General features: G+C 42.0%; 1 protein-coding gene and 1 long non-coding RNA gene across 8 annotated transcripts in view; one reads left to right on the top strand and one right to left on the bottom strand.

Moving 5' to 3' along the window:
- Positions 1–5523, bottom strand: part of LOC148137454 (uncharacterized) — a 75052-nt gene extending 69529 nt beyond the window's left edge. Inside the window, exon 1 of the long non-coding RNA XR_015754277.1 lies at positions 5331–5523. This is a non-coding gene — a long non-coding RNA (uncharacterized LOC148137454). The remainder of the gene's footprint in view (positions 1–5330) is intronic.
- Positions 1–12099, top strand: part of LOC122541788 (paladin-like) — a 246748-nt gene that overhangs the window by 48597 nt on the left and 186052 nt on the right. For 3 of the 7 annotated variants that reach the window (XM_087982494.1, XM_087982491.1, XM_087982493.1), the window contains one exon: positions 11125–11319. In XM_087982494.1, the coding sequence (XP_087838620.1) occupies positions 11138–11319 (182 nt within the window). In that variant the 5' untranslated portion in view covers positions 11125–11137. Of the gene's footprint in view, positions 1–5603; positions 5752–5792; positions 5982–11124; positions 11320–12099 lie in introns of those variants that run through there. The other 4 variants (XM_043678764.2, XM_087982490.1, XM_043678763.2 and 1 more) reach the window with 3 other exon arrangements.

Genomic DNA, 12099 nt, shown 5'->3' with positions numbered 1-12099 from the left:
AAAGATAGGCAATAAATGATGGCCTAGCCAATGATGCTAACATCACTTGAATAATTAAAATTATATAAAAAAAATTGTAAGGGACGTTTAATCCAGCCATTAATTTTGTAAGAGCATGGTCCAACAAAGGAGGCATCATGTCGCAGCCTAAATATTTACTGAAAGCATGCTGTACTGAAATAAGAATCAGGTTGTGGTTTAGATATACAGATTTGCATTGCTCCCTGCTCTTGTTTGAAGCAGATGCCACACTGTAGAACTCCACCTGACTGACACAGTTATGATAATCTCTTCACCATTGCTTCCTGTGCTCGATTACAGTTTTGAGGTTTGTCTGTCAGTGCTGAGAGTCATTGACTTTTAATTGGATTCAGCTTATAATTCTGTGTTGTTTTAGGAATATTAAAATGCATTTCTTTTTAATTTAAAGTTTTAGGTGACCATGGCGATGACATTTGCCTCCCAGGTCTATCTCTGCTTTAGAGTCTTTATAGTATTTGTGCATTGATGTGTTGTTAATGTGTGTTAGGAGAACCAGATTGGAATTAAAATGCTCTCCTTTTGTTTGTCTTGCAATAAGGCAGAGTTCTATGTGGGGGGGTGGAATTTCATTTCAAAGGCAAATTCAGTCTATTATACTGAAGAACTGAAAGAGTTTTCGGAGGGCCTCCTTCATGAATGGAGACACCACATAAAAGCAAAGTGGCAACAGATTCAGTACAGGCTCCGAACAGACTCACAGGAGAGTGAAGAGTTGCCAACTTGGGATGGACCTTGTCCAGGAGGTTATGTCACATGATCTCCTGTCTTCAAGCATCCCACTCCATCCCCCAGCATTGATCAGCCAATAGTTCCATCATCATGACCTCACCCCCTTCCCACAGTCTATTAGAAAGTGTGTAGACTTTGCAGTACTCAATTGCATCTCACTCCGGATATTTATATCAATATTAAACAAACATTAAAATAAAAAAAAAACACTCCACCCACCTAATACCTATTCTCCTCGATTACTTAAAAGAATTATAGTGACAATTAATAATTCATTAAAGATTAATAGTTAATTTAAGACTCTAGGACAATTATGGAGGATTGACAACCCTACAGTCAGTGCAAAATCCTTACATGGCCTAATTCCCTCAGCTTTGAAAAATTATATCCATGAATGTTTACTACCAGGATAGTTTACTACTGTGTGTGTCTGTGCCCTCAATAGATGGAACATTAATTAACATATAGACACATTTAATCCTTTACTATAATTTTTTTGGCATTATATGTGAAAATATAAGAGGCAGGAGTAGACCATTCAGCCCTCTCGTGCCTGCTCCACCATTCAATAAGATTGTCACCACAACTCCACTTTCCCATTTGTCCCCCGTACACGCTGATTCCCTTGTCTGTCAAAAATTTAACTTAGCTTTGAGTATATTGCAATGACTCAGCTTTCATTGCTTTCTGGGCTAGTGAAATGTAAAGATTAACCATGGGTAGAATTTGCACCTCTCTACAGATGATAAGAAAGACGGCCAGAGGCGTATTTGGCCTGGAGAGCAACTCTCCCCTTATCCCCATAGAGTCATAGAGATGTACAGCATGGAAACAGACCCTTTGGTCCAACCCATCCATGCCGACCAGATATCCCAATCCAATCCCTCCAAACCTTTCCTATTCATATACCCATCCAAATACCTCTTAAATGTTGCAATTGTACCAGCCTCCACCACTTCCTCTGGCAGCTCATTCCATACACGTACCACCCTTTGCGTGAAAACGTTGCCTGTAGGTCTCTATTATATCTTTCCCCTCTCACCCTAAACTTATGCCCTGACCCCAGGGAAAAGACTTTGCCTATTTACCGTATCCATGCCCCTCATAATTTTGTAAACCTCCATAAGGTCACCCCTCAGCCTCCGATGCTCCAGGGAAAACAGCCCCAGCCTGTTCAGCCTCTCCCTATAGCTCAAATCCTCCAACCCTGGCAACATCCTTGTAAATCTTTTCTGAATCCTTTCAGGTTTCACAGCATCTTTCTGATAGGAAGGAGACCAGAATTGCACGCAATATTCCAACAGTGGCCTAACCAATGCCCTGTACAGCCGCAACATGACCTCCCAACTCCTGTACTCAATACTCTGACCAATAAAGGAAAGCATACCAAATGCCTTCTTCACTATCCTATTTACCTGCACTCCAAGGTCTCTTTGTTCTGCTAAGATTTGCTTTCCCAAAATACAGCACCTCGCAGTTTCTGGACATGAAGGCGTTATGTGCAACTTTCTCAGTTTGTAAATAAGGCACTTGAGTCGTCACTTAAGAGAGTCAAATTGCTACCTCCCTGATCACCTGCCTTGCTGGCTGGCAAGAAAGGTGGCTAGTTTCCTGACTGGGAAACCATAGTGATATGCTGGCTGTGTGGAGTGCAATCTGAGGTACAGACGGCAGGGAAGTGGTGGGTGGCCTCTGAATGCTACACTCTCTGCCCTTGCCTTTGACCTCAATAACCCTGTGACCTTTTTAGCACTGGACCCTTCTAAAGTAGGCCTCAACATGAATCCTTTGCATCCATACAGGCAACCCCATACAGCAGTGTCCAGAAACCTGAGAGGGCAAGAAACTCACCTATGTGTTGTCTAGTTAGTTGATCTGGTAATTTATCACCACAATGGGGGTAATGTATTGTCAGCATTGAACACATTCGGCCCCATACTTAGGAAAAGAATGGGAAAATCAGGGTCAAAGATTCACTTCCATAAAAGGCTGTGAATCCTGGATGTGGTAATTAAAATTACACCAATTTTTGTTCATTAAGGCCAGAGAGCATTCAGCTCTTATCTGTTCCCTGTCCTTAATTGATCAAGGCCACCTTGATAGCATTTGAAAGGCTTCACTCATTCTTTTAAAACTACTATTAGCAACAAAAAAAAATTAATAGTACTGGTAGGAACGTTTTCAATGAACAATTGCATTACTAAAAAAATTTCTTTTAAAATGTTGTTGAATTCTTGTCTTGCTTTTCAAAATTAATGGCTTGTGGAATGGCACTGTGCCTCTTAAGACAATACTTTTTTGGCTAAATTCAAACATGGCTCCTCTTGATGTTCAGGTTGGTGATCTCTGGGTAAAGGTGTCAAAGGGCACATCTTGGAGGAAAGATTTAATTAAATGTTGGAGAGATTGGAGGCCTCTTCTTTGTCCTTCCCTTCTTCAGAATTACCTGGACATATCTAGGAATGAAAGATTCACCTCCAGAACCCTGCAACACGCACCTCATGAGAAACATTGTTATGTTGTTTGTTCATTTCCTGTGACTGCTTTCAGTTATTCAGTATAAATAAAATACAGCCTTTTGGCTGAAATGAGATTGTTGCAGTGGAAGATCCCATGAGGCTGCAAGGAATACACCTACTCAGAACCAGCAGCCACCCCTTTACCCAAAAGTATTGATTCCTTATCAGGGTATGGTCTCATGGGTACTGGTTAACCCTTGATGCCTAACTGAAACATAGAATACTGGAGCAGAGCTAGGCTATTTAGCCATTTGAACCTGCTGCACTATTCATGGCTGATCATCTAAACTCAATACTCTTTTTTTTTCCCCTGCTTTCTCTCCATACCCTTTGATCCCTTTTGGCCCAAGAATTATATCTAACTCATTCTTGAAAACATTCAGTGCTGGCTTCAACTGTATCTGTGACAGTGAAGTCTACAGGCTTATCACTCTATGGGTGAAGAAATTTCTCCTCATCTCAGTCCTAAATGGCCTACCCTTAAACTAATTATAGCAGCATTGAAAATCACAGCCTACAAAACTGTGATGCATGGACAGGCAGGGAAGTGGTGAGGAGAGCCGAACTTGCATTGGTATTGCCTTACTTATAGCAGATGGAGGGTTGATCTAATATCATTGTTATAGATCATTCATTCTTCCATGGGATGTTGGCATTTCTGGCAAGGCTGCCATTTATTGTCCATCCCTGATTGCCTTGAACTGAGCGTTTTTAGGCCATTTCAAAAGGCAGTTAATTACATTGCTGAGTCAGGTATCACCAGGTAAAGATGTCAGGTTTCTTTCCCTGAAGGACTTTAGCAAACCAGTTGAGTTTTTACACCAATCAACGATAGTTGCTGTGGTCACCATTACTGAGGTTATCTTTATAATTCCAAGTTTATTAATTTAATTGAAATTGCACCAGCTGCTGTGTTTATTTTTTAAATTCAGTCACAGGATGTGGGTGTTGCTGGCAATTATTGCTCATCCATAAGAGTCAACCGCATTGCTGTGAGTCTGGAATCACACATAGGCCAGGTAAGGATGACAGTTTCCTTCCCTCAAGGACATTAGTGAACCAGATGAGGTTTTCCTGACAGCACAAGTTCCACAAACATTATTAGATTTTTAATTCCAATTTTTTTTAAACATTGAATCCAAATTCCATCATCTGCCATGGTAGGATTTGAACCCAGATTCCCAGAGTCTCTCGTTTAATACCACTAGGCCAACACCTCCACAACAGATGTTGTGATTAATGGAATTATATGGATGATAGAGAGGAATTGATTCCTCAATTTGGGTAGATTTAGAAGAAGGGAACAGAACCTTAACATTGGGGCTGAAGTCAGGAAGCACCACTTCACCTTAAGGGCATTGGAAATCTAGAATTCTCTCTCCTTAAAAGCTGTTGAGGCCTGGGGTAAACTGAAATAAAACTGCAATTGGTTGACTTCTAGTAGGCAAATGTTAAAGGTTATCAACTTGACCAACCTACCTTAGTTTATGAACAGGGACTGGGCATGATATGACTCAAATAAGAGATTCTACTCACAATCCATATGATGGAGGGGTGTGGGTGAGTATACCATAGGGCACCAGAATGTAAAGCTTGGACTCCTGTGATCTCTATTCACCAAGTCTGTCTGGAATTAGATTCGAACCCCTGACTCGGAAGGATAAAATTCTGCAGTTGAACTGGAATCTTCTTCCTAACAATTCTATGGGTGTCCCGACAGTGATTCAAGAAGCTCACCACCTCAACAAAAACCGAAAGAACTGCAGACGCTGGAAATCCGAAACAAAAACATAAGTTGCTGGAAAAGCTCAGCAGATCTGACAGCATCCGTGGAGAGAATTTGGGGTCCAGTGACCGTTTCTCAGAACGGTTCTGAAACGTCAACTGATTTCTCTCCATAGATGCTGCCGAACCTGTTGAGCATTACCAGTATTTTCTGTTTTTGTATGTTATCGTTTCATCCTTCAGGCCAAATGGCGATGGACAGTGAAGCGACGGTCGCAGCCAACGAACGAACAGTAATAAAAAATAAAACTGAACCTGACGCTTGCTCCTGATTTCGGGAGGAAAAGGGAAAGTCGGAACGTTATAAATGATTTGATGCAGCGAAGTAGACGCGCGATTTTTTAAAAGTCCGCCTTTGGCTGTGGTGGTTTACAATCTCAGATTAAGGGAGAGCTGCGGCCGGTGCCTGACCGTTGCTGTTTGGAATGTGTGGCCATTTGAAGCAGCAGCGCGCGTGGCCATCTGGCGGCCAGATGTGCTGCGGTTGTCCGTGGCAACAGGCGATGGACTGCCTTGGGCCCCGCTGTCAGGGCCGTGCGTATTTACTCCCACCCCAAAATCCCAGCTCTCTCCAAAAAGAAACTAAACAAGGCCATCCTGTCCAGTTGGCTGACAAAATGGCCCTGGATTGCCTGGACGGGAATCCCCGAATGCACTTGGCCGAGAAGGAGGCGCGGTAGGGCGACTTATTTATTCTCTTCCCCTTCCCGAGAGTTCGCAGTATGTGAAGCGAAACCTCCCCTTTTATACAAAGAGGATATGTCTGAAGAGCAGATCAGAGGGAAGCAGAGGGTAAATCGAGGTGCTGTGGACTGTTGTAGATGGTTTCCCAATCAATCTGTTTTCAGATGTTATGACACACCTCTGGAGCAAGAGGGACTTGGATCTCGGTCTCCTGGCTCAGAGGTAGGGACACCATCACTATCATTATACCACAAGAGCCAGACTGTTGTATGTTGATTCTTCAGAGGTTGGGTAACAGGCTCCCCTTCATTAGGCACTTCTGATCAAACTAGTGCATTTAACTCTTTGGGAGGCAGTATTCCTTACCCAGTACATTATATCCAACAATTAAATCTGACTTAAAACAATTTTACCTGCTTTCTGTGCTAATGAGTCTGGGTTTGAATGGTTTGATGCTCTTGGATTGACTGATTTGACATGGAAAGTGTGTGGTGCTGGAAAAGCACAGCAGGTCATGCAGCATCTGAGGAGCAGGAGAATCAACGTTTCCTGATGAAGGGCTCCTGCCTTAAACATCAATTCTCCTGCATGACCTGATGTGTTTTTCTAGCACCACACACTTTCGACTCTGATCTCCATCATCTGCAGTCCTCTCTTTCTCCTCCCTGATTTGATGTGAAGCTGCAGTCTGGCCTTGATCCAACTGCCACGCTGCTACCTTTGTCCCATGTCCATGTTTTTCCAATGAGGTTTAACAAAAGACTATCGGAGAGCTAACAAACTCCTAATTTGGGAGCCACTTTTGCTCTTGCCCTCACGCAATCTTTATTTACACACACTTCTCAATCAGAGAACACTAACACACACACAAGTATATGATCCAGAAATGTTGAAATCAATTGCCCTTTCTGCTGATAAGCCTTCTGTTGTGTGTCCCCTTCATATTTGCTTCTCTTTTGTAGATCATTCTGTACAAATATAAGTCAATAATGGGCAGTAAGCATGCTCCATTTATTACCACCAATTGTATTTCAGGCAATTGAATCAAATGGCAATTTTTGAGTTAAGGAGAATGTTAAGTTTTATCTGGCTTAGTTGGTAGCAAACTTGTCTCAGTATCAGAAGGTTGTGTGTTCATGTCCCAGTTGTGGTATGTAATCTAGGCCTCTCAAATGAATGATAAAGGTTCTATGGTGCATCCTAGCGAGGAAGGTTTTCCCATATCTGGTTTAATATTTACATCATTGAAAAGTAAACAATCTGTTTGTTATTGCATTGCTGTGTGTGAGAGAGCTGTCTGCTGTGGTTCTGTTCGCTGAGCTGGAAGTTTTTGTTGCAAACGTTTCGTCCCCTGTCTAGGTGACATCCTCAGTGCTTGGGAGCCTCCTGTGAAGCGCTTCTGTGGTGTTTCCTCCGGCATTTATAGTGGCCTGTCCCTGCCGCTTCCGGTTGTCAGTTTCAGCTGTCTATGTGATAAATGTAGAGAGAAAATGATTGTACTCAATAACTTTAATGTTCAAAAGTGTTTTAATGTTTGTAAAGCTTTGGAACGGTCTATGGTCATACAAGTTGCTACGTAAATGCAAGTTCTTAGCGAGTTTTGAGAAGATTTGTGAGACCCTCTCTCACTAGTAACCTCACATATGGATGAGGAAGGACACCACTTCGACTGGGACAATACATCCATCCTAGAGCAAGCCAAACAAAGACACGCACGAGAATTCCTAGAAGCAAGGCATTCCAACCGGAACTCTATCAACAAACACATCGAGTTAGACCCCATTTACCACCCCCTGAAAAAAGGAACAGGAAGTGACTTTGCCACAGGAAATGACATAACCAACCCAAAGAAACCCAGGAATAAAAAGCAGGAATTTTCAGCATTGCTTCGCATGAGGTCCACTGAAGATGTTACCCAGTAAGGTAACGAAACGTCAGGAAATGAACCATTCAGCTCAGTGAGCAAACCTACGTCCTCAAGTACTTTCCTTCACTGGAAATGAAATTGGTCTTTGACTTTAGTGGAAAATGGGCGATGGTGAATATATTGAATTCCTTAGAGTTAGCAGTCAATTGCTGAACTGTCCAGAGTGTTGTGAACTTCAGCTGACTATATTCCTGGAGCCGTAGACTCTGCCACAGGTCGGGCCAGTCGTGCTTGATGAGACGGGTGGTTGGTACGCTCTGGATTCTGTGCACTCTTTCCGCTGCTTGTGCTTGTTCTCCACATGCTCCACTCGGTGAAGCTTGAAGTGGTTAATACCTTCACGGATGCTTCTTCTCCATTTTACATTCCAGGATAAGCAGGATAATCCCCATATATCTCTGGGGATTTTGCATTTGTTCAGAGATGCTTTCAGGGTGTCCTTGTAGTATTTCACTTACCATTGTAGAGCTCAGAATAGAGCACTTGCTTGGGGAGACTTGGATCTGCAATGTGGCTCCTCCATCGCAGCTGGTCATGCGTGATCAGTGCCTCCTTGGGAATATTAACCAGGGAGAAGACTGTCAGGTTGGTATGCCTATTCTGCTAGTAACTGCAGGATCTCATGAAGGTAGTGCTGGTTTTAACCAATCAGAGATGTGAGGTGTCTGCTGAACATGGTTCATGGTTCTCACTTATGCTGACAATGTTCTGCATTGTAGACTAATTTGTAAAACTAGATCACATGGGATTCAGGGTGAGCTTGCCGATTAGATACAAAATTGGCTTGATGTAAGGAGACAGAGGCTGGTGGTGGAACGTCATTTTTTTGGACTGGAGGCCACTGACCAGTGGTGTTCCACAGGGATCGGTACTGGGTCCACTTTTGCTTGTTATTTATATAAATGATTTGGATGACAATGTAGGAAGCATGTCAGTAAGTTTGCAGTTGATACCAAAATTGGTAGTATAGTGGACAGTGAAGAAGGTTATCTAAGACAAATAGCTCATGATCAATTGGGTACGTGGGCTGAGGAGTGGCAGGTGGAGTTTAACTTAGATAAATGCAAGGTATTACATTTCGGGAATACAAACAAAGACAGGGCTTATACAGTTAATTGTAGGACCTAGGTAGAGTTGTGGAACAGGGAGACCGAGGGGTTCAGGCACATGGTTCTATGCATCAAAGGTAGACAGGATTGTTAAGAAGGCATTTAGCATGCTTTCCATCATTGTTCAGACCTTTGAGTACAGGAGTTGGGACATCATGTTGAGGTTGTACAGGACATTGGTGAAACCTCTTCTGGAGTACTGTGTGCAGTTCTGGTGGCTCTGTTATAGGAAGAGTATTACTAAACTGGAGAGAGTTCAGAAAAGATTTACCAGCATTTTGCTGGGAATGGAAGGTTTGAGAAATAAAAATAGAATGGAAAGGCTGGGACTTTTTTCACTGGAATGTAGGATGTTGAGAGATGAACTCGTACAGATGTATAAAATTATGAGGGGCACAGATAAGATGACTGAGAAGAGTCTTTTCCTCAGGGTGGGGGAGTTCAAAACTAGGAGGTATATTTTAAAGGTGAGAAGAGAAAGTTTGAAAAAGGACATGAGGTGCAACTTGGGTACACAGTGGAATGAACTACCAGAGGAAGTGGTGGATGCAGGTGGAGTTCTAACATTTAAAAGACATTTGGATAAGTACTTGAATAGGAAAGGTTTGCAGGGTATTGGGCAAAGCACAGGCAAATGGGGCTAGTTTAGTTTGTAACATGGTTAGCATGGACTGGTTGGACAAAAGGGTCTGTTCCCTTGCTGTATGATTCTATGACTGTATTCCTGAAGTTCTCATCACATAACATGATGTTCCAATCAGTCTGTTTGGTCAACCAACCTTTCATTCCATCTCCAGTATTTTCCAAATGAATAAAGTAAAATGGTCAATGAAAACAAAAGTATATTTTTGTTTTAGGTACTTAGTTTTCACTAGGAACACACTTGGAGCTCCTGTAGCAATGTCTGGAAGACCAGTGTTTAATTCCTGGAGTCTCCTAATCTCTACAGAACAGGAAATTCTTGATACTCATGTGCATCCCATCCACAATTGAGTCAACTGAGCCAGGTTTGGGGGAGATTCAACTAGCTTCAGATTTCTGACTTGCAATTGCCCCACCCTGCTTCATTGGAAATATTTGGCGTCAGATGTTGAGTAATGATCAAATTGGGCTCAACTTGGTTCAGTGTTCAAGCTCGAGGTAAAAGGGGGCCAATTCACACGTGAGGTACTGAAGGGAATAATGTGGTGTTTCTGGAGCAAGTTGAGGAGAAGAAAATGCGAAGAGTAGAAATGAGAAAATAACATTACAGTGTCTCATTTGTGCCCAATAAAAGTTATTTAAATTAGTGCTTTATTCTCCATTCATTCTATCAACTGAATGCTGAAGTTTAATTTGCGTGCTTTGCATAGAAAATTGTTGCAAACTTTTCTTTAAGACTCCAGGCTTGGAATTAACACAGAGCTGGTGTTCATCAGTCTTTCACTGAGATCAGCAGAATTGAGGATTGCAACAGCTGCTTTGAAGTAATATTGTTTTATGTTAACTGTAAGAAATGTATGTGGGGTTTTATAGGAAGACTGGGTTGTGTTAAAAAGAAAAAGTAATGAAATCTGTTTTGAATGCATTTTCCATTAAGCTTCTGTAGATAAACAGTAAGAAAAAAGCTACTGCTGTAAAATAATTTCTTAAAGTAGCACAGTGCCTTTTTCTGTCCTGTGGTCAAAATGCTGCAGAACATTTTTCAGTATAAGCCAAACAGACATTCTTCTTATGGTAATTCAGACAGTAAGTGCCAGCTGGTTGTTTGACTGTGGGAGAAAGAAATAGCGTTCAAGCACTTCCTGGTCTTCTGCTTGTGGAGTAAAAGGAAGTCAGATTTGCATTTTACAGCACCTTTCGTGACCCATGGGACAGCTCAGAGTGCTTTACCAACAAGAAAGCACTTTTGATGTGTAGGCACTGCTGTAATGCAGGAAGGCAGCAACCAGTTTGTGCATGGTAACCTCCCACAAACTGTATTGTGATCATGAGCAGATCATCTGATTTCGTGATGTAGGTTAAGTACTGACAGGGGGCGAGGGACAACTCTCCTGCTTTTTGTTGAAATAGTGCTGTGGGATCTTTTACATCCATGTCAGGGAGTAGATAATCCTCAGTTTATCAAAAGCAAAAATATCCCAGCTGTTCTGGCTGCTGCTATGGAGAGAAGTGAATGTTTCAGGTCACAGGCTTTTCTTCAGAGCTCAGTCTAACCAGAACTGGTGAATCTGCCTTGCTGTCACTTTCTGTTAAATAGTTGAGGTATTGGGATGAAAATCCTCTCCTGGTGGTCATGCCATCATGGGTAAACAGCTACTTAATGGTTTTTGTTTTCTTTTGTTTCAAGCCGTTTGTGGATTATGGGGACGACTGCCAGCGCTGCTCAGCAAACGGTATCCATAGGACAACTCAGTGACAACGGCCAGAGCAACGAGACAACAGAGAGCAGGCGATCAATTAGTGTCAACTCCTTCCAGACACTCAGCATTCACAATAAGGCCAAATCCATCATCACCAATAAGGTGGCACCCGTGTTGATCACGTGAGTTAGACCATGCAGGTAGTTCTTGGCCATTCAGGCCATGCTGAGGCAAACGGTAGTGTGATGTTAATGTCATTGATTGAGTATTCTTGGCCAGTTCACTAAGGACATAGAGTCAAGTCTCACCATGGCATCTGAAGGAATTTAATTTCAGTTACTAAATTTGGAGTTGAAATCTACTCTCAATCATAATGGCTATGAAATTATCATTGATTATTGATTCGGTTCATGAATGCCCATAAAAGAAAACTGGAATTGGAATCCAGTCTCAACAAAGGTTAACTACAACAACTATTACTGATTTTTGGAAAACCCCATGTAGCTCAATAATGCCCATTCTATGATTCTATGTCCAACCTGAATTGGCAATCTTCATGGTGAGAGTTCAAATAACGTGCCTCACCTTCATCCTCTGTATCTGGCATTGCCAATTCTGGATGGTTGTGTTCTTGGAGATTTGATCTGCCATACTGCTGACAACTGATCTGCTGAAATATCCATTTTGTCTCCATTATCAAGGCATTTTAAACTGGCAAATAAAAGTGTTACAATAAAAAGCTTTTTTTTTCTTTATTTTCTTTTTCCTAGGGTGGTTGTAGAAGGTTAATCTTTAATTCCTAAATTCTCCAAGGCAATCTTAGAGGGTTGGTAATATTGGATGCATCCCCGTTCATTTAAGGCATTGGATGATTATTTGCGTAAAAATAATTGCAAGGATATACGGAAAAAGCAGGGGAATAGCACTTGATAATTGTGCTCATTTAATGAGCCCGTGTGGGC

This window comes from Chiloscyllium plagiosum, unplaced genomic scaffold (assembly GCF_037043375.1).
Source record: "Chiloscyllium plagiosum isolate Xiang-an unplaced genomic scaffold, Cpla_swu_hap1 HiC_scaffold_43, whole genome shotgun sequence".
NCBI lineage: Eukaryota > Metazoa > Chordata > Chondrichthyes > Orectolobiformes > Hemiscylliidae > Chiloscyllium > Chiloscyllium plagiosum.
Note: the sequence above shows the minus strand (reverse complement) of the source record. Positions and strands in the feature narration are given on the sequence as shown.